General features: G+C 38.7%; 1 protein-coding gene across 2 annotated transcripts; it reads right to left on the bottom strand.

Annotated features, from left to right (window-relative positions):
• Positions 1 to 1,304: 1,304 nt before the first annotated feature.
• Positions 1,305 to 24,374, bottom strand: dnmt1 (DNA (cytosine-5-)-methyltransferase 1). 2 transcript variants are annotated; one of them, XM_077734404.1, is made up of 33 exons: positions 24,197 to 24,374; positions 23,041 to 23,148; positions 22,774 to 22,969; positions 22,621 to 22,693; positions 21,427 to 21,553; positions 21,280 to 21,354; positions 21,133 to 21,216; positions 20,951 to 21,060; positions 17,871 to 17,989; positions 17,526 to 17,618; positions 16,890 to 17,041; positions 16,531 to 16,718; positions 14,670 to 14,684; positions 12,424 to 12,601; positions 10,152 to 10,249; positions 8,909 to 9,053; positions 8,724 to 8,839; positions 8,441 to 8,642; positions 8,236 to 8,369; positions 7,981 to 8,157; positions 7,622 to 7,846; positions 7,365 to 7,557; positions 7,139 to 7,223; positions 6,310 to 6,447; positions 5,958 to 6,240; positions 5,728 to 5,869; positions 4,786 to 4,952; positions 4,546 to 4,723; positions 3,493 to 3,688; positions 2,837 to 3,000; positions 1,779 to 1,895; positions 1,607 to 1,700; positions 1,305 to 1,533 (listed from the first exon to the last, which is right to left on the bottom strand). In XM_077734404.1, the coding sequence occupies exons 2-33, from the start codon at positions 23,062 to 23,064 to the stop codon at positions 1,499 to 1,501; spliced, it is 4,323 nt and encodes a 1,440-aa protein (XP_077590530.1). In that variant the 5' UTR covers positions 23,065 to 23,148; positions 24,197 to 24,374; the 3' UTR covers positions 1,305 to 1,498. The 2 variants fall into 2 exon arrangements, with proteins under 2 accessions (XP_077590530.1, XP_077590531.1); XM_077734405.1 differs by lacking the exon at positions 14,670 to 14,684 and having other exon boundaries at positions 24,197 to 24,370.
• Between the last annotated feature and the right edge of the window lie 470 nt (positions 24,375 to 24,844).

The raw sequence follows: 24,844 nt of genomic DNA, 5'->3' as shown, positions 1-24,844 counted from the left end.
TGAAGGTTCAAACTTCTGTGAATAATATTTTCCTCATTAAATTATGAATCAACTTTAAAAGATATTTTAAAATAGATTTTAAAGCATTTTTGTTGTTCTGTTGTGCAGTAAAGATAAATAAACTCCCTGATTACATGATGAAAAATAAAAACCTCATTTATTAAAAACAATCTTTGGCAGAATGAAAATTTTATAAATTTAAATTTAAAACAATAGTTGCTATGCAATATGAAATAAAATAATTTACTTAAGATATCACCATTGCCAAGCTGAATATTTTCAGCCTCACAAAAAGAAACAAATTTACCTAACATGGCTATTAAAAAAAATAAGTTGAATGAAGTTACCCCATTCTAGCCCAAGGTAACAGATTTTTAGATGCAATGTTTTATCAACATTTGTACAAGAATTAAAGGCTATCCTCAAGTGAGAGGAGGTTAAAAATTGGTTACAAGCACATCTACAGACACTCCCCTACTTACGAACACCCGAGTTATGAACAACAGTACATACGAACATGGCCCTTGGACGGTGTTGTCCAGCTCATTTAGTGTTCTTTTGTTTTTGTGTTCTGGATTTGAACCCAGGATTCCCGAACTGTTAGGCTGACAGGCCAACCACTAGTGACTTTAAGATTAACTTTAAAAAAAGTGACCTCAAAGATGTGGATGTAGACCACAATATTAACTAACATGTCCAGCAAATGTGATCCAAAATGTGTTGATCAGACAGAAAAGCCATGCAGAGTGATCAACACCACCCAGAAGATTATCAGCTGCTCTCTGCCCTTACTGGAAGACTTTGCCAGCCCTCACTACCTCAGCAGAGCCAGGAACATTGATAGGGACCATACCACCCTCGTTACAGCCTGACGTTTCTAAGGTTTTCATACCTTGTCCAAGGCATCCAACTATTTCTTGCTTTTCAGCACCAGAGAGATACTTAGTTTGATTAATAATGTAGAACACCGATCAAAAGTTTTTCCTTTATTTGGGCTCATCTATCAAACTAATGAACACAGGTGTGGTTGATTTCAGTGACCCAAAGAGGCCTGAGACACAAAACCATCCTTCAGTTTAATTGAGGGGAAAAATATTTAGTAATCAATTTTTTTTATTAAAAAGGAAAGCAAAAAAAGAACCCCAATTCAATTCTGTAGATGAATGATGGTACTCTGTACCATTGATGGTACTAGATGTTCAATCTATATTTTGACAGGGATCTGTGAACACCACCAGGCTGAATTTAAATAAAATAAAGAACCAAAATATATTTAAAAAAAAAACAAGCAAACATTTTCCAAGTTTAACATGAGCCATTTCATAAGAGCTTTATTTGATGCAATAGATATAAAAACTACATATAATTTGACATACAAGTTAAAAAGATTAAAACTCATTAATTCATTACTCTGTGTCACAGAATGGTGTAAATTCATTTGCCATATATAGCTGGAGGGACAGGGGGAAAATAAAAAAAAAAACAATACAATAAAAACTTAGTCTGACATCTCTATCTTCTCCTGTTTGAGATCTGTAATGGATCAAGAGGACAAGTTTTGTTACTCAAGTAGGTTCATGCACATTACAAAAAAAAGAATGCTTACTTTCAATTTGGTCTTCTTTCATCCTTTCAATAACGCATTTTTTGATTTCCATTCCGATGGCCCTGGAGAGGGGTGGTGGCACAGCGTTGCCTACCTGCCAGAGGCCGATGAAAATAAAAGCATTAACTCGCCATCAATTTTCAGAGCTGGAAAAGCTGGTGTGACTGCTGACCTGTCTGTGTTTGTCTAGGATGTTCCCAAAGAAGCGGTAGGTGTCAGGGAACCCTTGAGAGCGAGCACATTCCCTCACACTCACCACTCGGTGCTGCTCAGGGTGCAGTACACGACCCTGTTATTTGAGAGAATTAAAATTTAAAAAAATATTAAAATAAAAAGTAAAATAAAAATGCACAGCCCATAATAACAATATTACATGGGATTAAGGCAACAATTTACACATTATAGGACAAGTGTCAATTTGCTCATTGAATTAATTTAACTTTAATAATTACAACAGATCCAAATCTAACTTATGAGTGGCATTGAAGAATTTCCATTCAGTCCGGACTAAGACTATACACAATATATAATATCTATATATCTATATAACATATATAAATAATGGTAAATGTTATTTTTCTTATTTCCATTGGAAATGACGAATGTCTATTGCCAACAATGGGAGCAACTAAACAATTATTAAATAACTTATTTTTTACATCGCTTGTTGACAAAGACAAATTAAAAAGTTTAAAAAAAACATGCCGAGAAAATTCCATTGCTAGAGGACCTGCATGGGGAACCTTTGGTCTGCTGGCCTGTTATCTCAAGCAAGGTGACTAACAGTGGACAACCCTGTATATTTATGCAATTTACAGGTGACTTCCCAATAATTATTGACCATTCCTGAGTCACTTCCTGTTATTAATTCACTCTCTTTACCCCTTATCCTCACAATGCACTTCCTGCTAACTTTGGCCAATTTCAATGACAGCATAAAGGGTTAAGACGGCTTGCCAGCCCTCGCTACCTCAGCAGAGCCGGGAACATTGTTAGGGAACCATACCACCCTGGTCACAACCCGTTCCAGCTGCTGCCCTCTGGCAGACTCTACAGTTCTCACAAAGCACAGACAAATAGACTTAGGGGCAGTCTCTTCCCCACAGCCATCAGGACTCTGAACATGCATTAGCACAACACACAATCTTTTCTGTGCAATAACAACATGCAATATATTAGATTGTGCAATATTTTAGAATTTACTTTGCTAGGACGTGACCGAAACCTTACCTGTTTTCCCATTGGCTCAGGGTTTGTGACTGTGGTACTGAAGAATCCATCCCACTCCAGTCTACCATAAAGTCCCGCCCAGTGATTGTGGCGGTTTCCCGTATGAGGGAGACACCACGGGATCAGTGTGTTAAACTGCCGGTCAGCCGGATCGCAAGGCTTTGCTTCATCAGAGAAAAAAGACAATCATTAAAACATCTAGTCCAGTGGTGTCAAAACTAATCCACAAAATTCTGTGGGTTTTTATTCCAACAGATCCACTACAGTTTAACCAATAAGGTTTCTTCTGAAACCAACACCACCTGACGGCAATCAACCAATGACACTAGATTGGTGAAAATGTATCTTTGATTGGAAATGAAAATCTGAAGCCACCATGGCCCTTGAGGACCGGATACCCATGATCTAGTCCTCAATTCAGGACTGGGTGCAGGTTTTCATTCCAAATGTTTAAGACAGAATTTCAGCAATTCAGTTCCTTAAAATTGTAATCAATTGATTGCACTCACAAGCTCTTGGTTACAGAGGAAACCTTATCGTGTTCATCCGTCAGTTCAGAATCATATGGAACAAAAACCTTCTCCCAATGGCAGCCCTCTGTGGAATAGTTTGGACACCCCTGATGTACTCCGAGTTTCATAAAAGCCCTTGCGTACCTCCAGCACAGGTGCACACTCCTCTTAGTGCGCCGGTGCCGCTGCGCCCATTCTTTTTGTCCTGGTGAGAGTAGCGCAGTTTCTTGGTCCTGGTGCCATCCTTCAGAAGCACTTCAATATTGGGAAGATCTCTCCAGTCCGAGCCTGGCGCCAGCGGGATGTGGCGCATGCGGCCTTCCACTAGAGCGCTCATGTCCTTTTCACACAAACAGCATTTTTTTTAAATTTATTTAGTTAACTTATTTTAAAAGCACCATTCCAATTAGGCACATGAAAGGATATTTAGGACATAAACACTGAAATGCAGTTCTATCGCTCTTGTTCAGAAAATGCTGACAAAATGTATTAACTGAAGAATACACAAAAATCGAAATTCTTTTAAATTAACATTAGAAAATGAAATTGATCTGTGCAAGCAGAAGGGTGTACCATTATTTTGTCACAGATGAATCTCAATCTGTATGGGCATTTAAGTCTCCAAGCATGGTTTCAAACTACATTTACTCACATAAACTACACAAATTGTCTTAAAATCATTGAATTTTACTATTTCTCGCATATAAGCCACCCTGATTCACAATTTTCACCTCCATCATGGTTTTAATAGGGAGTACAAATGTGTTACTTTCAAGGGAAAATCATAAGAAAACTGCAACGCTCAACCCAGTGCTCGCAGAGACATTACACAAGGGAGTTGCGGGGAGAGTCAATGCTCCTGATGTTCTTATGAGCAGCCAATGAAAAGTGATATATACTCTTCGTATTAGCGATCGCTCCGACATTCGCACGGCGTGAAGGGGCAAAACAGACTGAAAAAAAATGCACCGCTCCACCCAGTGCCCGTAGATATCTGTTATACACGAAAGAGATGCAGCGCTAAAATCATAAACAGCTTCCAATGTCTTGGCCCCCTGGCTCTCTCGTATATCAAATTTTTTTTTTTGTATCCAGAGATATGAGAGATTGGCTCAAAATTTTACTCGTATCTTGAAATACTCGTATGTCGGGGTGCTCATATGCCGATGTACCACTGTATTGTGGTTCTGCTCTCACCTTGCAAACATGATCCCTTAAGATGGGTTGATACTGTGTGCCACGAATCTGCCTCTGGAACCACGACTGAGGCTCGCCGTTGTAGGAGATCTCCAAAGCGGTGGCGCCATTGCGGATATCGGGCAGGTCGGACATAGTGTCTCGCACTGTGATAGTTCTGTAAATCCCGCCATTGCCTCTGCGCACAAGATGCTGCGTTACGACACAGTTTGATGTTTGGCGCAGAGAGGTGGAACTTACCGTGTGACGTTGCTGACATATTTCTTCTCATCCACCACCACGCTGAGGGAAACAGCTCTGGGTGCGAATACGTGCAAAGGCTCAGGATAGCGGGGAAGCTTCTCTCCAGGTGCTGCGGCCAGGATAATGGCTCTGCGGCGAGTCTGAGCCACACCGTACTGACCCGCCTGAACAAAATGGCATACAACCAATGGGTAAGAGAATACACAACTTTTAAGGCTTTGTTTGCGACCATGACATTGTTGGGCAATATGAAGCTATTTCGATAACCAGAACAATAGAGAATGTATTATCTTTAATTTCTCCTCTAGTTTTCACTAATTTGAATCGCATACGAAAAACAAAACAAAAATCCAAAATAGTTAACTCAGTAGATTAACCAACCATAAGATGTCCCCGTACCAAAACAAATTCCAATATTCGTCAAATTAAGCAGTTAAAACTGTCCATGACGGCAATATGTGCCCAATCCATTTAAATATATAGAGTCTGACAGAATAATTAGGACTGAATGATTTAAATAAATAAATACCTCTAATTGCGATGTGTTTTTCTTTTATTTTATATTCCGTTCTTAATTTTTTTTCAAGAGTCAGTGCAGAATACTGGTTTAGATGGGCCATGGATAACGCATGACGGTTAGGAGGCACCTTCAAGCACAATTCAAAAGATGGACTAGAGGTAGTCTTTTGCCACGAGGTAATGTGCGCGGAGCGAAATGTAATCAGAAGAAAACAGGAAAAGGCAAAAAAAATGTCTATTACTACCACCAACATCAGCTCCAAAGATGAAGCGGTGCCCTGATTCACTACATTTTTTATCTCCCATCTTTCGCTTGCAGGTTTCAGTGTGAATTTTGACATATTTATGAATATTTTTTTGGATACTTAATAGAAAAAAAACATGTATTGATGCGGCAAAGTGATAAAGGATGACAGTAACCTGTAGGACTCCAAAGGTGCACTGGTATCCCATTCTGACAAGACAGCGCAGTGTCAACTTCAAGACCATGGACCTTTTGAAAGACACAAAGTTCCTCACGTTCTCAAGTAAGAAGAACTTGGGTCTGTAGTAGTCACAGTAACTGCAACACAGAAAACAAGACAATGGTCATTCTTCACCCGCAATAAGTAGGCTATTTACATGTTTAATTTAAATTTTAATTTTTTTACCTAAGGTAGGAGACTACCAAGGAGTTCTTGAACTTGGAGTATGTGCGTGAATTGAAACGATTCATGCCGCTGAAGCCTTGGCATGGCGGTCCCCCGCATAGCATCTCTACATCACCCTTCTGTGGAAGTTTTTGCCCCAGGGAGTTATTCTTTTCACCCGACATGACCAGCTTCAGCAAAACATTGCAATCTTCTGTAAATACGGTGGTGCCCGGATTGTTGAGCCTGAAAGCCTGTGCTGCCGGCTCCCACATCTCGATGGCCCACTCTGTCTCGGAAATGCCTTAGAAAAAAAATACGCATGTAAAGGATATCTGTGGATTAAAATAGGTCCTTAGCTTAGTGGCCTTACCAGCTTGATGGAAGCCTTCGGAGAGACCGCCGCAGCCCGAGAACACGTCCAGTGTGCGATATTTGTGCACTTTAGGAGTCTGTGATTCTGTGGGCTGCTCCGTTGACTCTTGGACAGAAGCCTTTCCTTTGCCCTTACCTTCCATTAAAAAAAGTCACATCCATAACAAGTCCTTGAAAATTAAAAATACACATCTTTCAAGCTTTTCCCCTATTTAACTCATTTGCTCCCATTCACAGCATTTAGACTGGGAGGGGCCAATGAACAATGAAACTCAGTCAGCAGTCAGTCGTTCAAAGTTAATTGATGTTTGTTGCATTTGTCAAGTTATTATCAATGGTGGCGAGCAGTCTAATAACACGGGATGAAAAGTAAATGAATAACATTTCTGACTTGTGTTGAGCCATAACTAGTGTTTCATTTTTTAATTACCGTATTTTCACGACTATAAAGGCGCACTGCATTATAAGGCGCACCCTCAACGAATGACATTCATTTTTATCTATGTATAAAGCACACTGGATTATAAAGGCGCCATGTCTATTTTGGAGAAAATGGCACTTTTAAGTGCGCCTTATAGTCGTGAAAACACGGTAATTCGTTTAAATTTATTTAATTTTTATTAACTTGGGAAATACAGTGGGACCTCTACTCAAAAACAATTGGTAACAGGTGTTTTTCTTAACTGTAATTTCTTATAAGTAGAGGCATATTTCTTATAAACAGAGGCATATTTTAAGTTGTATTAGCAATCTGGCCCTCAGGTAGCTAGTTGGTTTATTTTTCCTAAATTCATTTTTAGTATTCATCCAAATAATCTTTAACACACCTTTGCCTTTGCCCTTTCCTTTCAGCTTGGCAGAGCGAGCATGGTTTGGAGGATCTTCAAAACTTTTGGATTTGGCATTATAGGCCTGCAAGAAGATTAAAGGGAACATTGACAAAATCAGCATTCATAGTCAGTTTTAAATGTGCAACTGTGTGTTTATCAATACAACTGGAAATTGTTTTAAAATCAGTAGAAAGAAAAGGAGATTTCATAATGCAAACATTACCTCCAAGAAATAAAAGCGGTCAGAACCACCACTAGAATAATCTTGGACTGACTCGTTAAGGTCCTCTCCATATTCAACTTGACATCGTCCGAGCACATCTGACAGATTGACGGTGACCTCCTCATCACTCCAGTAAAGTTGATTGACATCTGTGTGGTAGCTAGTTTTCACGCCTTTATGGGTGTTTTCCGGCCTGTCAAAAGATTATTTGATTGTCTTTGCATTTTGATAGGAGACCAAAATGTGTAATTTATTACCTGTAAAATTTGTACAGTCGTAATTTGACGTCGGACAAGTCCACCTTATTATTGCTTCGCCGGTGGCAGAAGATCTCCTTGATCCGGCCAATTCGGAACGGCTCCGGAGCGTCTTGGTTGGAGCCCTTAATATAATCCGAGGACTTCCTGTAGTATTCTGGATACAAATCCTCATCCACGTCCTCTTTCCTGTGGGAGCGCTTCACCGGGCTTGTGGCTTTCACACTGACGGCAGACACAAACAAAACAGATCACAACCTTTTTTTTTTTTTTTTTTTTTTTGAAACTCAATGGCTGCTACTGTTAGGTCAAATTCTTTTCAATTGTGAGAGCTGGCAGTGAATGAGTTTAGGTGTTACCTGAAGGTAAAGGCCTCAGGAGAAAGGTAGACACTGTTTCCTACACTGAACTGCTCGCCTTTGAAGCAGCAAAGGGCATAAAGTGCCTTTGAGTCATGATCTTCATTGAGGGGCTCAAATGCACGAGGTGTTTCCCACTCCTCACGCTCTTTAATTCTCACGCAGCTGGTACAAGACCTGAATATTTATTTCAAAAAAAAAAGTGTTAAAAAAAAAGGAATGTTCATTTTTGGATGATAAAAAGCAGGAGCTCACTTTAACTTGCAGTCTTCAGACAGGACAGTCTTGGGCGGCATCTCAAAACGGGCAAAATCAGTATCGTACCAGAACTGATAGAAAAAACTTTTACCGTCGTCTTCAATGACTTTTACTTCAACATCAGATCCACCCTGATGATTAAAAATTTTCTATGAGCATTCTGTAAAAAGGGGGGCATTCCCCAAATGTGAGGTGGTCTCACCTCCATGAACCAGTTTTTGGAAGGTGCCTTGTAAGTGACATTGACTTTGCCTTGAATGTAATTCAGCGAGATGTCCTCGCAATCATCCACCAAGAGGAGCTCCAGGGGGTCGGACGACTCCCCAAGCACCGTTTGCGTGCCGCGGAGGAACCAGTGAGCATGAAACATCTTTCCGTTGTTGTCCTCCCACATTGCAGTGATCCTAGGGAGAAAAAAACCACCGGAATTAATTGACTGTCATTGATGATTATCACAGTCACTGGCCTATAAAGTATTGTAGTACCTAGCCAGGTACAACGGAGTGGACGGATCCTCCGACGATACAGAGACACAATCGCCGACTTCCAGCTCTTCATCATTCAAGCGCACATTTTTATAATATTTTTTCTTGCCTTCACACTGAAAAGGAATAGAAGGTCAACATGTAGCGAGTGTCCTTTAGAAACAGAGTAGTCATGAAGCTCATACCCCAATAGGCTCGCCAATCCATGTCAACTTGCACTGAGTTTGCTTCTTCCGCTTCACTTGAGACGCCTTCTTACTCTTGACTGGCACATCTTCCTCCTCCACAATCTCATCATCCTCTGCTTCCTTCACGGCCAGGTTTGGGCACCTGGATCATTGGGGAAATATGCTGCGTTCAGACCGGCCACATTTTTACGCATGATAACACCGCTGCCAAATTCAGTTTGTGTACATATTACGTTGTGTAAAGTTTTGGCCACACACCGCGACCAACATTGGATTCACGTAATGAAAAAAAAAATATATATAGTAATTTTCACTACACTTTTGTGACACTATGAAAACAAACTTTAAATTTAACTTAAATGAACTTCGCCTAATATACACAATGGATGTAACCTTGTTGTGCTATAACCGAGGCAAAAAAGGTGCTAATGTATTCTGCCGAGGATTTCAAGTCGGAACTAGCTGCTTTCCTGTGCCTCACAACAGCGTATCCCAGTTCGTTTTTTAATTTTTTAAAAGTTATCGAACCACCCACGACTCGCTTTGAAGGTTTCGTCTTTCGTTGAAGTATCCCTGGCCTCAGCTGCTTGCTGGACTTTCAAATCCTCGCAGATTCCGCTTTCTCCTTTATCCATATTAAAATAGCCCCTCCCTCTCATCATGAATATCACCGCGCAGCTTGAAAAGGACCACCTCACCTAGCGGCTTTCATAATAAAATGTGCTCAGAATGTTCCTTGTATCTCAAATTTCTCGTAGGTTGGGACACTCGTATCTTAAGGCATCACTGTAATAGGAATGATGGAAAATGAGATCAGGGTTGGAATTAAATGTTTTTCTTCCTAATCACTTTCGAAAATAAATTAATCCGGTATATTGTGTCCATGTATATTTTTCTAATTTTTCTCACAATATTAAATTGACTCCCTTTTCATAATATTGAGATAATAATATCAAATTATTTTTACTATTCTCCTAGTCCTGTTTTGTACTCCCCCTCTTTGTTTTGGACTTTGAGGAAGGTTCTGTCACCAGCAAATAAAGTAAATTAAATCATAAATTACTTGATTGGCTGCTTCATCGTCATTGCTGACATTATCTTACTGGCACAAAAATTTAACACGTGGTTAGATTGACGTTGTCCAGCCACGCATCGTGTGTTGAGAAAGAAACATTCCTTGTCTGAACACAGGATTTTAAATAAAAAAACCCACTTAGTGAAAATACATTTTTCCACTCACCTTCTTTGCTTACAAGCCTGTTTGCTTTTGCCACTGCCTCCAAATTTGATCATGTCCTTGCAGGCGGGACACTTGCCACAATCAGGAGATTGGCAAACCTAAGAGAAAACATATAAAAAGGGTCCTTCCAGGAGTCAACAACACTGACAATAATGGGAGCCTTTTCAAAACATTCTGCTGTTAACTTTAATGAGTCTATCATTAGTAGACATCCAAGTCTGAAGTGGGAGAGTAGAACATTCATTTATACACTACTCAAACCCAGTGGATCGGGCAAATAAATTGTTTCATACAAAATTATCAGGAAAATCTCAAGATTTCACAAAATTAAGTGTTTAGTGGAGAAGAGCCCCCAGACAAGTCTAATGCTTTAAAGGTGGCCACCGGTTATTGATGCTGCCAACTTGCGTTTTACATCTCGTTTTATACAGTACATGTGATATTTATGATGTAAAGTACATGCTAAGAGGAGTAGAGATTGCTAGAAAAGCCCACCACTTTAAGATGGCCACCGGTTACCAATGGCCAACTTGGACTTTCTGCATCTAGTTTTACAGTGCATGTGATATTTATGATGCAAAGTATAAGATACTGACAAAAAAATGTTACCATTGATTGGTAAACTCAATGTAAAACGTGATTATTTATACCTATAATCAGATCTGGGCGATAATACAAAAACAGTTATCACGAAACAAAAAAAAATTGGAAAAATTATTATCATGAAAACTATCAAATCTTTCAAATTCAAACATCTGTGAATAACCACTTTGGGGTGCTGGAGCCTATCCCAGCTGACTCTGCGCAAGAGCCGGGGGGGTTGCAGGGCACAGGGAAACGGACAACCATGCACACTCACAGCTATACCTCGGGGCAATTTAGAGTGTCCAATGTGGGAGGGAAAACCACGCAAATTTTAAGATTTGAAACTGCAATTACACCACAAAGAACGGGGACGCTATTGCGACATGAACGCTAGTTCCAGACCAACGCTCAGGAGAAGAGGATAAGGAAATGTGCCAACATGGGGCATGAACGCAAAAGGAAAATAACAGCCCAAATGAGCAATTATGAGATGCAGGACAACACAGAGCCGATCCACTAAGATATCCAAGTGAAATCTCCTTGGTGTTTCCTCTCTCTCTCACTCTTGCTCTCTTTTAGTATTAAAAGCCCCGTCAATACCCGTGCACAAAGAACTACCTTAGTGAAAATGCCCTTAACCCACTGTCCTCATATGAGGATAGCCTGTAATATTTTTCTTACTAGATAAAGGTGTTTCCCCATTTCATGTAAATGTTCTGAAAAGTAAAACTTGTTATCTAGGATAAAACTGGGTCAAGTTCATTCATCGGTTTATTATTTTGTAAATGGCCATATGCGAGGTAAATTCACAGTTTCTTTTCATGAGGCTGAAAGTAGCAAAATACCCTCCTTGCAAATGGTGAGGATGTCTTCAGTTGAGTATTTTATTTCTTGGATATTGCACTGCAACTTTTGGTTTGAAGGAAAATTTAGACACCTGTCAAAATTTCTGCAGGTTTTTATATTTGACTTCATTTTAGTGTAAGGAGGGAGCCTTATCTAATTGCCCAAGAGAACAACAAAAATATTTTTAAAATCATAGGTCATAGTGTAGCTAAGGTAACCGTTACTTTCATATTTGAATGAGGAAAGTAAATTTATTCACAGAATTTTGAAGTTCCAAATTTGAAACAAAAAATATCGGTTAGTGGTAATTATCGAGTGATTTTTTTATCGTGATAACAATTTTTGTCATATCGTCCAGCTTTACTCAAGTGCATTCATAGGCACGGATAAAGTACACGGCAGGTAAACTTCACTTAGATCTTTTAGTGGGTAAGCTCAGTTTTGTCCTGCATCTCATAATTGCGCCTTTTGACTGTTATAGGTATTTCCCACTATTCACTGAGTGCGTAGATGTATGGCTAACCAAGCTACATTATTAGCTGCTCCACACCATCTTTGTCAACTCGTCAAGGACCATCAGGGCCCCCCATTTTTTGTGGCGCACAAAGGCTGTAATTGTAGTTTATACCAACACAAGTTTTGAATATTGTTGACAAAAATTTGACTATAATTACCGTTATCACTTTATCACCCAGGTCTACCTATGTTTAATTATCAATATGTGGGAGAAAATTAGAAAAGTGAAGTAAAAAAGTTGTAGCCAAAATTTCCTCTAATTCTGTAATATTCCAAAATATTCAAATAAGCAGCAATGGTACATAAGTCTTCGGTCTTGGCTCACCTCACAGACGCCGCAGCGCTGCCGTTTGGAGGCGCTGTCCTTGTCGTCCTGTTCCAGCTGTTCCGAGAAGAATGTGTCAAAGATCAGGTATACCAGCTTAGTGGTGGTGGCTTTGGTGGGACCCTTGTCCTTTTCGATCTTGGTGGGGTGACGGATAGCTTGTCGTCTGGCAGCTCGCCTATATAAAAAAATAATAATCTTAGAGCATATGTTGGGTTTGGTTTAGGGGCTAAAGGGCTCCTGCTGCTGGTTGTGTAATGGGATGTCACAAATAAGCACCTTGCCAATCATCAAAAGTGGCCAGCCATGCAACACAGGACAAGTGACACCGCAAAGTAGTGGAATGAAATCCAGTGGGATGTATGAATTGTGATTAGGCCTGGGCGAGATGACAATAAAAATAATATATATATTTTTTTAAAAAAGATCTATACATAAGAACTGGGCGATTAAACGATAATAATTAGCATAAAGTAATTTTTGGTCAATGATAATACTCAACACCTGATAAAAATTTGATACTTTTAAGTGTAATTATACCATCTGAACCACTGTTGAGGTGAACGCCTGTTCCAGACCAATGCTTTGAATGACGAGTAAACATGTTTTTAGCATGACAGGAATAGAGGCTAACACGCAGTGTGAACTCAAAAAGGACAATAACACGGCCAGAATGAGCAACTATAAAATGGTTTTCAACACCAGGCCGACCAACTAAAAGATTCAAGTGAATTCTCTCTGGCATTTTCTTTTCTATATTTCATATTGCACAGCAACATTTGGTTTGAAGGGAAATTCATAAAAATAAAGATGCCAGTCAAAATTTCTGCAGGTTTTATTCTTTACTTTTCTTAGTGTAAGGAGTGAATTTTCTTATTTTTACTGCACAACAGAACAAAAAAAACTTTTTAAAATCATATTTCATATTCTCTTTTCTTTTAAAGAGAGCTAACAGTTACGGTCATATTTGAATAAGGAGAAAAGTAATTTATTTATTTACAGAAGTTTGAAGTTTCAAATTTCAGACAAAAAAGATAGGTATCCATCCATTATTATAATATATATACTCAAACTTCTGTGAATAAGATAAAATAAATTGCTTTTCTCACTATTCGATTATGAAAGTAATTCTTACTTTATAAGAAAAAAAATAATTGTTTTAATTTTTAGAATTTGCCTTCAAACCAAAAGTTGCTGTACAATATAAAATAAAACAATCAACTGAAGACATCACTACTATTGGGGAGCAGAGCAGACTATCTGCAGCTTCACAAAAAGGATTTACCTTACATCGCCATTAAAAAAAATATAATACAATTGGATGAACTTAACCCATTTCAACCTAACTTAAGTTTTAGATTTTTGCAATATTTTCATAACAGTAGCATAAAATGGGGAAACTCCTTGGTATCAAGTGAGAAAAATTAGAGGCTGTCCTCAAATGAGTTAAGGAAGATCTCAGTAAGGCTGTTTGAGTACAGGTAATTAAGAAGCATTTACAAAACAAAGGCAGACTTCACTTGGATCTTTTGAGTGAGTCGGTTTGGTGTTGTCCTGCATCTCATACATGCTTATTTTGCCCATATAGTAGTCCTTTTGCATTCATTGCCTTTATATTGCTAACCATGGTAAAAACAGCTTTTTCTGCCATTGACGGCGATAGACCACCAATCTATTTTACATGGGAGACGTGACAACTAATGAAGGAATGTTTATTTGCTATCAGACCTTCCACTTCAAAATGGGTCGGACATCCACGAGTGAGTCCAACTCTTAAGTTTTAATTTAGTTAAGAGCTACATAATTTAGCATCTATTGTCATCAATGGCACTGAATGAATTACATGAACAAAGCAGGGGTGAGAAGGTCCAGACTGTAATTCAAAAAACAACTTTTGGTTTCTGTGGCAACACTGGGCGAACCACTTGAACCTACCAGGCACTTCGAGGTTAATCATTTTCTGCTACCTGTCTGTTAACACTATTTCTATCATCAAAACTGTGAATTTCAGAGTATGGGATGAATAAAGTTTAATCTAATCTACTTTTCACTATTTCACACAAAAAGCTTTACCCAAAATACAGCTTTTAGAGTAGAACCATATATGTGGTCTTTTTCTGCCCCATACTTAGAGCGACTTTGAATGACAAAGCGGATGGTGAAATGACAGTAGTACACAGACAATACAATGTGAAACCATTAAAAAAATAGCACAAGCTTTGTCCAATGCATTCAGGCCAACCTACCAGTACAGCAGCATGCTGCATTAAGGAACATCGAAAGAATAGCATACATTAGCAAGCAATCCAAGAAATGTTATTATCCCCCCGTTTTTTTTAACTGAAAGCCAAAATTTTGTCAAAAAGGATTTGTAAACACTGCAACTGAAGCAGCAACTAAAGCGGCACTCCTGCATTATTCAAACACAGCGTTTCATTTCCCCCTAGCGCCTTAAAAGACAGGTGGGCCAAAAGGGTTTATATTTCTAGCCAATAGTGTTACCAAAGTATAAAAATATATTTTGACATTCTAACTACATCTGGTGATACGGTCCACAATGCGATGGATGGTATCCATCATCGTGTGTTTGATAGGTGCACAGGTCTGTAGCATTTCATTTCACGGTCTACATACATACATGGATTGGATTAATTCTGTAATACTATTATATATGTGTGCATTTAATAATTTTTGTATGGAAGCTTCTTCAATTTGTCTGAAGAGGACTCAGGATCGTAACAAGTCACTGAGTCCTCGTTTCAAGGACTATTTACTGGACTCCTACCCAAGGAATGCAGACCTGGAAGGACGCTTAAGATGCTTATACCGCATTATCGATATCCAAGCAACCTTCGTGATTACTCGCATATTGTCGTAAATCGTGACGCTCTTTTCGCTTCTTTATGGAATTGTTTTGTCGGATGAAGGCTTGTTTGTTTAAATTCTAATGGAGTTTGTTTTGAGTTCCCCTTAATTGTTATTATTGAATACCTGATATGGTAGGATTCTTGGTGTTGTTTTGGTTTACGCAGTTGGATTAATCAATAACCTTGTAATTGTTTTGATTTATGGCCTTAAAGGGGCAGGAGAAATGAATGCACGGTAGATTTTATTCGTGGCGGAGACGATGTCGGAATGTATTCTCACTTGCAAGTTGATCATCAGAGATGCCAATTTAATTAAATGTCAATAATTGAAACGGATGTCTGCCTGCATTGTTTTATAATTATATTAAAGTATAATGATTGATGAACCTCATACATACATACCCTACATACGGTCAACAACTGCATCACAAAACAGTGAGAAAGGCAGAAGCAAATGATTCCATAGCTCCTGGGTAAGCTAGCATTGCACCAGTAGTAATACACATATTCCATTCCCGGACCATTGTAGAGGTAACAGATTAGGACTGGCAGATCCTCAAATTCTGGTGACTGTGAAACTAAATTGTGTAGAGGGTATCCCTAGTTTAATAATGATATTAATGTTATTTTAAAATTCCAGTCGATTTAAGATTTTTCTTCTTAGTACTTTGTTCTAAATTTTCAATAACTAAAAATACAGTAATACTTTGAGATACGATCTTAACTCCATACAAATTCGTTCCCACTCTTTCTCTCCCTCCTCTCCGTGAAATCCGTCCAATCTTAATTTACTATTAAAACACATTTTATTACTATGAAACCACCAGTTATGTGTTACTTTGTTAATTGGTGAATTAAAACAAATAAAACTTTTTTTCCAATCCAATATCCTGTTTTTGGTGTACTGTACATATTGTCAAAGTACTCCTCTCCTATTGGCCAGCCAGCTCAGTCACGCGTACACCACTCTTTTGATTATTTCATTCTTAATATTGTCATCATACCTTTTTTCCTATCAGTACCCTCCATTAAATTGGCTTGCTTTGGACCCATTGTTTTCCCTGAATTCTGCACTGATTGACGCAAAAAAACGTTTAAAAAATGCATATCTTCATATGGCCCATATCATGGTAAAAGATTTATACCATACATTATTTTTTTTTCAAAAAATATGATGGCCCACCAGCGGGCTTCTCAACCACCAGGCTTTACGGGGGAAACACCAGAACAAAAGTCGTACCTCTTTCCTAGTGTAACGCCCGCTAGTTTGATGAGATCACGCATGCAGGGCGTGACAATGATGGGTTGCTCATCTGAATCACCCGCCTCGTCATAACTCTCCACTTGCTCCACCACAAACTGAGCGTGGCGCAATAGCGTGTCCTCGGTGAAACAGTTGAAGTTGAGGCCTGGCGGCGGAACTGTGGTCTGAAAAACAAAAAAAAATGCCCAATTAGCTTAGTTTACTTTATTGCCTGAAATTGAGGACAGCGTCCAATCTATTTGAATCTGGGGTCCGACAATGATCATTCCAGTCCAAATGAATTGGGGATTCCCCTCCCGCAATTGTACTGAAATGTACATAATTATGATTTTTACCTCAATCCTGTTGAGAAGGTCCTCATAACTAGCATCTGAGTTCTTCTGGAGGAACTCCACCACAATTTTGCTCATGTATATTTTCTCCTGCATAAGCGCAAAGATGGGAGAATACTCCTCGCTGGGGTTCATCAGGATATAGTCTGCAAACGCTGAACAGAGAAAATGGGGCTCTGTAGTGTCTATATATTCGTGTCACGACAACTCAAGAACAAATAAAATGATTAAATAGGCAGAGACATTTTTACCTACGGAGTACTCCCATTTAAACTCTTGTAACATAGAAAGGTGTTAAGAGCCCCAAAAAAGAAAACCTCAGCTATCATTTAGCAGTTATGTTTCAAGACATTAACTTATCCATGCATTAAAACCTTGCTTTGTTCTTTTTGTAGGGAAAAATGCTCCATTTGAATTTTGGTATGGGAAATTATAATTCACTATTAACTTTTCGGTTGTGTTTTTTAAAGAACGACTGGAAAAAAAGTCTTAAGTTTACAGGACACGTTCTGTGTTTGAAACAAGATTCAAATATCGAAAGTGAATGTTGTTTATGAACATTATATATTAAAAGGAGTTCAGGGTCTTCAAAAATCGATGCTCTGCAAGAGAATTGTTAACAGTATGCCCTTTCATTACCTGTGGTGAACCCGATTAGAGCTTTTTCTCCACCATCAAATCCAGTAATCCACCAGGCATTAATAGGTCCAAGGATTTTGGCAGGAACACCCCCTAAACAACAACAAAAATATGAACAACATCCAATTCTGTGCTGCACAATCATTCTTTTGCTGTGAATAGAAATGTGATAGTGACTATTAGACTTTCAATCCAATTGAACTCAATTCATCATGAGTAGAACTGGCTTGGTGGCAGTGAATGAACAAATCCTCTCACTTCAATACATTGGATGCCATTAAATGGAGCAAACCGTGTAATGAAGTATACAGTGAATATGAATGGAAAATGCAGTGTGGTCTTTACCATCCAAGCAGGGGTTGTCATCATAGATGGGTTTAACGACGCAGCTAAAGTAGAGTTCTACATTCCGCTCAATCAGTCCGGCGTCAAAGGGGCAAAGATGTCCATGTTTGTCATACACACTGCAGAAGAGTTTAAACATTTTAAAATACAGTGGTACCTCTACTTATGAAATGAATTGGTTACAGAACGTTTAACTTGATTTTTTTATAAGTAGGTCCGTACAGTAATCGCTCGAATATTGAAAAATCGTAGGGTCGACCATTTAAGAGCGGCTTCCGCTTGAGTTTAAGTGTGGATTTTCCCATTTTTATGAACTTAAAAAATAAAATTAAAAAAAAAATGATAGCAGGGGGAAAATGTTTAAGTGCATTTGCAATAATCGAGAGAAAACAGTAAGTGGTTTATGTAAATTCAGGAATTTGTTCCACAATTCTTAAAAAAAGGCTCTTTAAAAAAGATCTAGGAGTCCCATTTTTGTATGAATGTGAGAAACACAAAAATGCGTATAATTATTGATGTATTAAATGAATAATGTATGAAAAATCTATATTAATGCAGGAGTACTTTGCAGTCTAATAGGAAAGCTAATGTCAGCACACTGTTAAAAATTAATAAACGGGAGTACTGAAGTTGATTGAACTTTATTAAATTAAACAAATGTACACATACTAAAGCAACTACCGAGTCAAAATTATCAATTTTACCAATATATCCAAGAAATATATCAAGGGTTCTTACAACTCATGTTGATGTTATTGAATGTATATTCAACTTTATTTGTAAAGCAGCAATGCAACAGAGGGTTAAGGGGTTAATTTGCATTGACGGGTGTTTATTATCAATAAAGGCTGCCGAATTGAAGCATAGCTGCAACATCAGCCTTCAAATTAACGAGCTGCTGTACCGGTTTACTCATGTTAAAACACGAGACGAGAAGTGCATCCGAGCCGAAATAACCCAGTTTGAAATTGATTTATTCCTATCGACCAGTGAAGTAAAAAAAAGAAGCCTGATACCAATCGATATGCGCCAAATGTCCAAATTTCGGCCCATTAATATTCGAAAAAAACTTAGGAAAAAATAGAACTCCAAAGGTGTAACAAGCGCTCCATTTCGTCAATTAATACAGAGAGGATGTGTTAAGGAGTCGTTACTTTTAATGTTTTTTTTCTGCTTTAAGTGTAGCGATGCTATTAGTAATTTAAATTTAGAGGAAAAAAAAAACGGTGACAAATAACACCAGTCAAAAGGATTTGATGTGATCCAATGAGAAGCCAGCAGGACCATTAAAAAAATAACAGGAAATGTTTTTACGCTACGAGATATTTTGTTTTCATATATTGGAACGGTCATTTGCATATTAAAGTGCTTTGTAACCAGAAAATTTCATACAGTTGTGGTCAAAAGTTTGCATACACTTGTGAAGAACAATGTCATGGCTCTCTTGAGTTTCCAGTTATTTTTACAACTTTGATTTTTCTCTAATAGTGATTGGAACAGATACTTTGTCACAAAAACATTCATTAAGTTTGTTTCTTTTATGACTTTATGGGTGAACAGAAAAAAGTCATCAAATCTGCCGGGTCAAAAATATACATACAGCAGTGCTAATATTTGGTAACGTCCATTGGCCATTTTCAATTAGGCGCTTTTGGTAGCCATCCACAGGCTTGTGGCAAACTTCTGGTTGAAAGATTTGACCACTCTTGACAGAATTGGTGCAGTTCAGTTAAATTTGATGGCTTTTTGACATGGAAGTGTTTTCTTCAGCATTGTCCAAAAGTTCACAATGGGGTTTAAGTCAGGACTTTAGGAAGGCCATTTGAAAACCTTAATTCTACCCTGATTCAGCCCTTCCATTACCACTCTTGATGTGTGTTTGGGGTCATTGTCCTTTTTGGAACACCCAACTGTGCCAAATGCCCAATCTTCGGGCTGATGAATTTAGGTTATCTTGAAGAATTTGAAGGTAATCCTCCTTCTTCATCATCTCATTTACTCTCTCTAAAGCACCACTTTCATTGGCAGGAAAACAGCCCCACAGCACAATACTACCACCAGCGTGATTGACGGTAGGCATAGTGTACTTGGGGTTAAAGGCCACACCTTTTGTCCACCAAACATATTGCTGGGCACTGTGGCCAAACAGCTCAATTTTTGTTTCGTCTGACCAAAGCACTTTCCTCAAGAAGGTCTTATCTTTGTCCATGAGATCAGCAGCAAATTTCAGTTGAGCCTTAAAGGGCCATTTTTGGAGCAAGGGCTTCCTTCTTGCAGCCTCTCAGTCCATCGAGATTCAAAACACTTGACTGTGGACACACACCTGTGTTCCAGCAGCTGCTAATTTTTGGCAGATCTGCTTTTTGCTGATTCTCGGTTGAATCTTTACCCTCCTGACCAATTTTCTCTCAGCAGCAGGTGGTAGCTTGCGTTTTCTTCCTGATCGTGGCGCTGACAAACCAGTGCCATGCACTTTATACTAACAAACAACTGTTTGCACTGTTGCTCTTGGCACCTGCATCTGTTTGAAATGGCTCCAAGTGACTTTCCTGACTTGTTCAAATCAAGGATTTGTTTTTACAGACCCATGCTGAGCTCCTTTGACTTTCCCCATTGTAGCAATTGTGGGCATTTGCATCGAATGAGCCCTATTCAAATGGCCTCAGAGAAGTCGCCAGCTGTAGTCACTCATACGCACAGACAAGAAGTTAAAAGGCCATGCTATGAAACTCATTTCATTGACAACTTTCTAAGTCACCAAAATTGCCAATTCGTGTTGCTTTATGTATATTTTTGATCCAGCAGATTTGATCACTTTTTCTGTTAACCCATAATAAAGTAATAAAACAACCAAACTTCAATGTTTTTTGAGACAAAGAAGTATCTGTTCCAATCCCTCTATCAGATAAAAATCAGATGTGTACAAATAACTGGAAACTCAAGACAGCCATGACATTATGTTCTTCACAAGTGTATGTCAACGCTTGACCACAACTGTATTTAGAGGCATTAAAAAGTAGGGGTACCACTGTATACATCGACGTGTACAAAAAACATTAATTGAAATCTTAAATTGTCACCTAAAATTTGTAATTCTATGCTGTGGCAGATCCTCGTAGCTCTCAAAACCGTCCTCGTTCGCATCGAACAAGGAGAGTCGCTCGTCAGTCAACATTTCTGGCTCATCCAACTGGAAACATGCCACCACAAAGTCTTAACATGCTTCCACGCATCATTGGAAAACAAAAATTATCATGCTCACCGCAGTGTCTGGATCCCCTTGGAAAAACTTGAGGTCTGAATCATCTAAATATTGCCTACAATCTGGGCATTTGGGAGGTGGTGTCTGCAGAAATGTTATATTTCAGTGTCTTGAAGTAAAAAAAATGTCTCTGTCATCCATTGTTACCTTTGCAACTAAGACGGTACTGGTCTCAGTTTTGGCTTCTACACATTCGACTTTCAAACGTTTCTCTTGAGATTGCTACACATTTTGGGAATAAAAAAAGATGGTGTGAATTTTTTTGCGGCAGAACCAGGAATGAGGCCAACTCACCTCCTCCTCATCGCTCTCTCGTTTCATTTCAGTTTCTCCATTCTTGGCTTCCCCATTCGTGGTTTCCCCATTCAAGGTTTCCCCATGAGTGGCTTCCCCATTCTGGTCTTCAGACTTGCGTTTCTGACTGCGGATTAGATGATTTTACCATATAAAAATGCTTTCAACTGTTCTGACAAAGGTCATAGTTTTAATACCTTTTGTAAATTATTCCGAATAGTAATTAAGACAACAAACAAAGCAACATGATTTTTAGTTATCAAAGTATGAAGTAAAATAATTTCCCAACAATTAAATATTCAAATTTCTTAAACGCATGATTGATACGCAATTTAAAATTCTAAAAATAAACGTAAAAAAGCCCAGGTACACGAAAATTATAAAATACAACCAAAAAAATGAATAAATAATCCTTATTTCCTAATTGCAATATTATTATGTATATACATCTACATAGAAATAGGATTTTCCATGTAATATTCTACATTCAGTACAGAGCTGGGCAATATGACAAAAATGGTTATCACAATTAAAAAATTATCAGTCGATATCGATAATTGACACGATACGATAACTATCACATCTTTTCTTTCAAATTTCTGTGAATAAATAACGATATTTCTTCACATATTAGCTGCCTCCGCGCATAAGCCGCACCCTTAAATTGCACAATTCCTCTCATAGGATGCCACTGAATTCACAATTTTCACCTCCATATTCATTGTTTTAATAGGGAGCACAAATGTGTTACTTTATAAGGGAAAAATCATCGCATGTGGAATTTCTGAGATACTAGATGTGAATCGTAATGATCAACTGCTGGATTGCACTTTCCTAAAGGGTGTTGCATGCAAAATTCATAAATGATGCTCTTTGCTCGGGTACTTACGTGGTATTTAAAAATTTTAAAAATTAAAAATAAAACCCGTGTTCATTTTGCAACAGTGCCTCTATGCTCTGTGGTGGTCGGGTGGTGTAACTGCAGTTTAAAATTATAGATTTTTTAATCAGGTGTTTATTATTTTTGACAAAAAATATTTCACGATACTTATCATTATCACCTATCTCCAATTCAGTATTTTATTACTACTATTTACATGTACTTATGTACTTGTCTTAGAATTATGCACATTTGTTAAATGTAAATGCAGTCATCAAGGAGTTAATTTAGAATTAAAAAGAGCATTAACTCACACTTTGGAAAACACTGAAAGAATGGTTGGTTGCTTTCCGCCACTTCTCGTCATTCTGGAACTGCTTGGTGACTCTGTTGGGGTAAGCAAAAATAAATGGTAAGATAATAGATGCTAAAAATGAATGAATGTTTGTTTGGTGCTTTAGACCAACGTTTGGTTTCAGTTTTAGTCTTGCACCCTCGGCCGCCTGGCGATTTGATGGCTTCATCGTCCTCAACCTCCATAACAACATCCTTGTCTTTGTGGAATCCGTTCGTAAGTCTGTTCATTTTGCTGTTTAACTCCTCGCCGTTCTCCAGGTTGAGCTCCTTTCCCAGAAGAGATTTCACATTGGAGATGTAGTGCTCCTGAGGGAGGAGAAAACAAAGACATTGTGAGTAACGGTGTGAAAATGGCTGAAATTCAAATAAATGCTCACCATGGAGATTTCTGAGCTTTTCATTTTTTCTTCCAGGTTGCCAAGGGCATCCTGAGCATCAACATGCAGGAAACTCTGCACCAATTTAAGCTTCTCTTTCACATTAAACTGTAAGAGCAAAAAGACATCATTTGGTGATGATAAACATCCAGTAATGTGGCGGTTTTCATTTAAATTGTATGTGTATATCACTTGTTGTCCTTACGACTCCAGGGGCCCCCCAAACATTTATTTTAAACAATATAATTAGCTTTTTTTTTTTTTTTTTAGATGCAACCTAGCATGTTGGATGGCAAAATTACCCACTTGCCCAAACTCAATTTCGGACACAGAAGAGAACATGACAGATTCTTAGATGTTTGAATGCTTTGATTTATATTAAGCAAATACACAATAAAGGACTATCAAACTCAGTTTTGCTTCTCTTGCCTTTTAAAAATATACGCTGGCATGTATACTATCATGTGTTTTATGCTAGCATTACTAAATGCTACTACGCCCATTGACCCGGAGCGGCTTGTGTATGGGCTGAATACAGAAATTACACCCGCAACAGCGCCCTTCAAGTTGATGCGCCTCATTGTGAAAATATGGTAACTAAAAGAGGTAAACGCTAGTTGCGCAGCTGTCAATGTCAGTTTAAAAGGTTATCTTAGAAATACAGATTAGAGTGACGATTCTTTTCAAAATAAAGCAGTACTGATTTTACCGGCCCGCCTCAAGGGACGCGGCTCAAACTCGCGCCGTACAGCCAGCATGGCAACCACTTGGCTACAAGCCCAGGCTAGCATCCCAACAAAACTAGTTTCCAGATGTAAGACTAACAACGAGCCTAAGTGCACTTGTTACTGTTACAGCAGAAATCGATTGATATTCTTAATTATTTTAGTGACAAGTTCGCAATTAGCAGTGTTGCGCTGTCCACACGCATGTTACGCTGTCGACGTTTAAACGGAAATCGGACTGAAACCTTAGACAACGCATGTAGTATCCCAACAAGTTGTCATTTACTATTGTATTTGAGCAAGAAAAACAGTCATTACATTTTAATTTAAGAGCAATCCTACCCGTGAATACTTTTTAAAGGGACCCCTCGCGACCACGTTTAAAGGTTTGCCGCATAAAACGACTTTAATCCAGCTGCGGTAAAACTCACCTCATCTGAAGATCCATTTTCGTGCAGTACCTGAAGCCTTTAAAATATTTAAGGGAAAAAAAGGTCAAAACAACGCTTAGCCATGTTAGCTCATCCTTTGTTTACAATGTTGCCAGTGGCGCCAAATTCTTCCCCGTACACACGCGCAGACATTGACAGGCTGGAGGCTAACGTGCATGCTACGGACGATCAAGTGGCGACATGCTAACGCGGGGTTGCCCAAATTCGGTCCTCAAGGGCCCCTATCCAGTCCATTTTCTGTGTCTCCCTCCACCAAGATACCTGAATGAAATAATCAGGATCTTGTCTGAAGCTTCTGGACAGCTTGCTGGTGTGTTGATCATTTGCTTCAGGAGTAAAATGAGGAGGGAGATATGAAAAACAGACTGGATAGAGTACCTTTGGGGCCGGAGTTCAGCACCCCCGTGTTAATGAATACAATAATGAGGTAGCAGTAGTCAAAACAAGTTAAAATGAGAAGAAGACGGTTTGTGATACAGCGTAATTCAACCCAAACAAGAGAAGAAGCCTGCTGAATTGTAGCGCACGATGCACATCGTTAGCATACAGGTTATACACGGACGCCTACCTTCTCCTAACATCATCTGGCAACGACAAGGAAGTCTTGGCTGGCATGACGTTCAGCTG

The sequence above is a fragment of the Stigmatopora nigra genome, chromosome 15 (assembly GCF_051989575.1).
Source record: "Stigmatopora nigra isolate UIUO_SnigA chromosome 15, RoL_Snig_1.1, whole genome shotgun sequence".
NCBI lineage: Eukaryota > Metazoa > Chordata > Actinopteri > Syngnathiformes > Syngnathidae > Stigmatopora > Stigmatopora nigra.
Note: the sequence above shows the minus strand (reverse complement) of the source record. Positions and strands in the feature narration are given on the sequence as shown.

Excerpts from the sequence above, each read along its gene's own strand:
- dnmt1 (XM_077734404.1), bottom strand. The coding sequence starts at position 23,064 with ATGAAAAGCTCAGAAATCTCCATG. Across the intron at positions 8,370-8,440 it reads CCAAAAACTGGTTCATGGAG|GGTGGATCTGATGTTGAAGT; the intron begins GTGAGACCACCT and ends TTTAATCATCAG. Across the intron at positions 6,448-7,138 it reads AGGAAAGGGCAAAGGCAAAG|GTAAGGGCAAAGGAAAGGCT; the intron begins GTGTGTTAAAGA and ends TTTTAATGGAAG.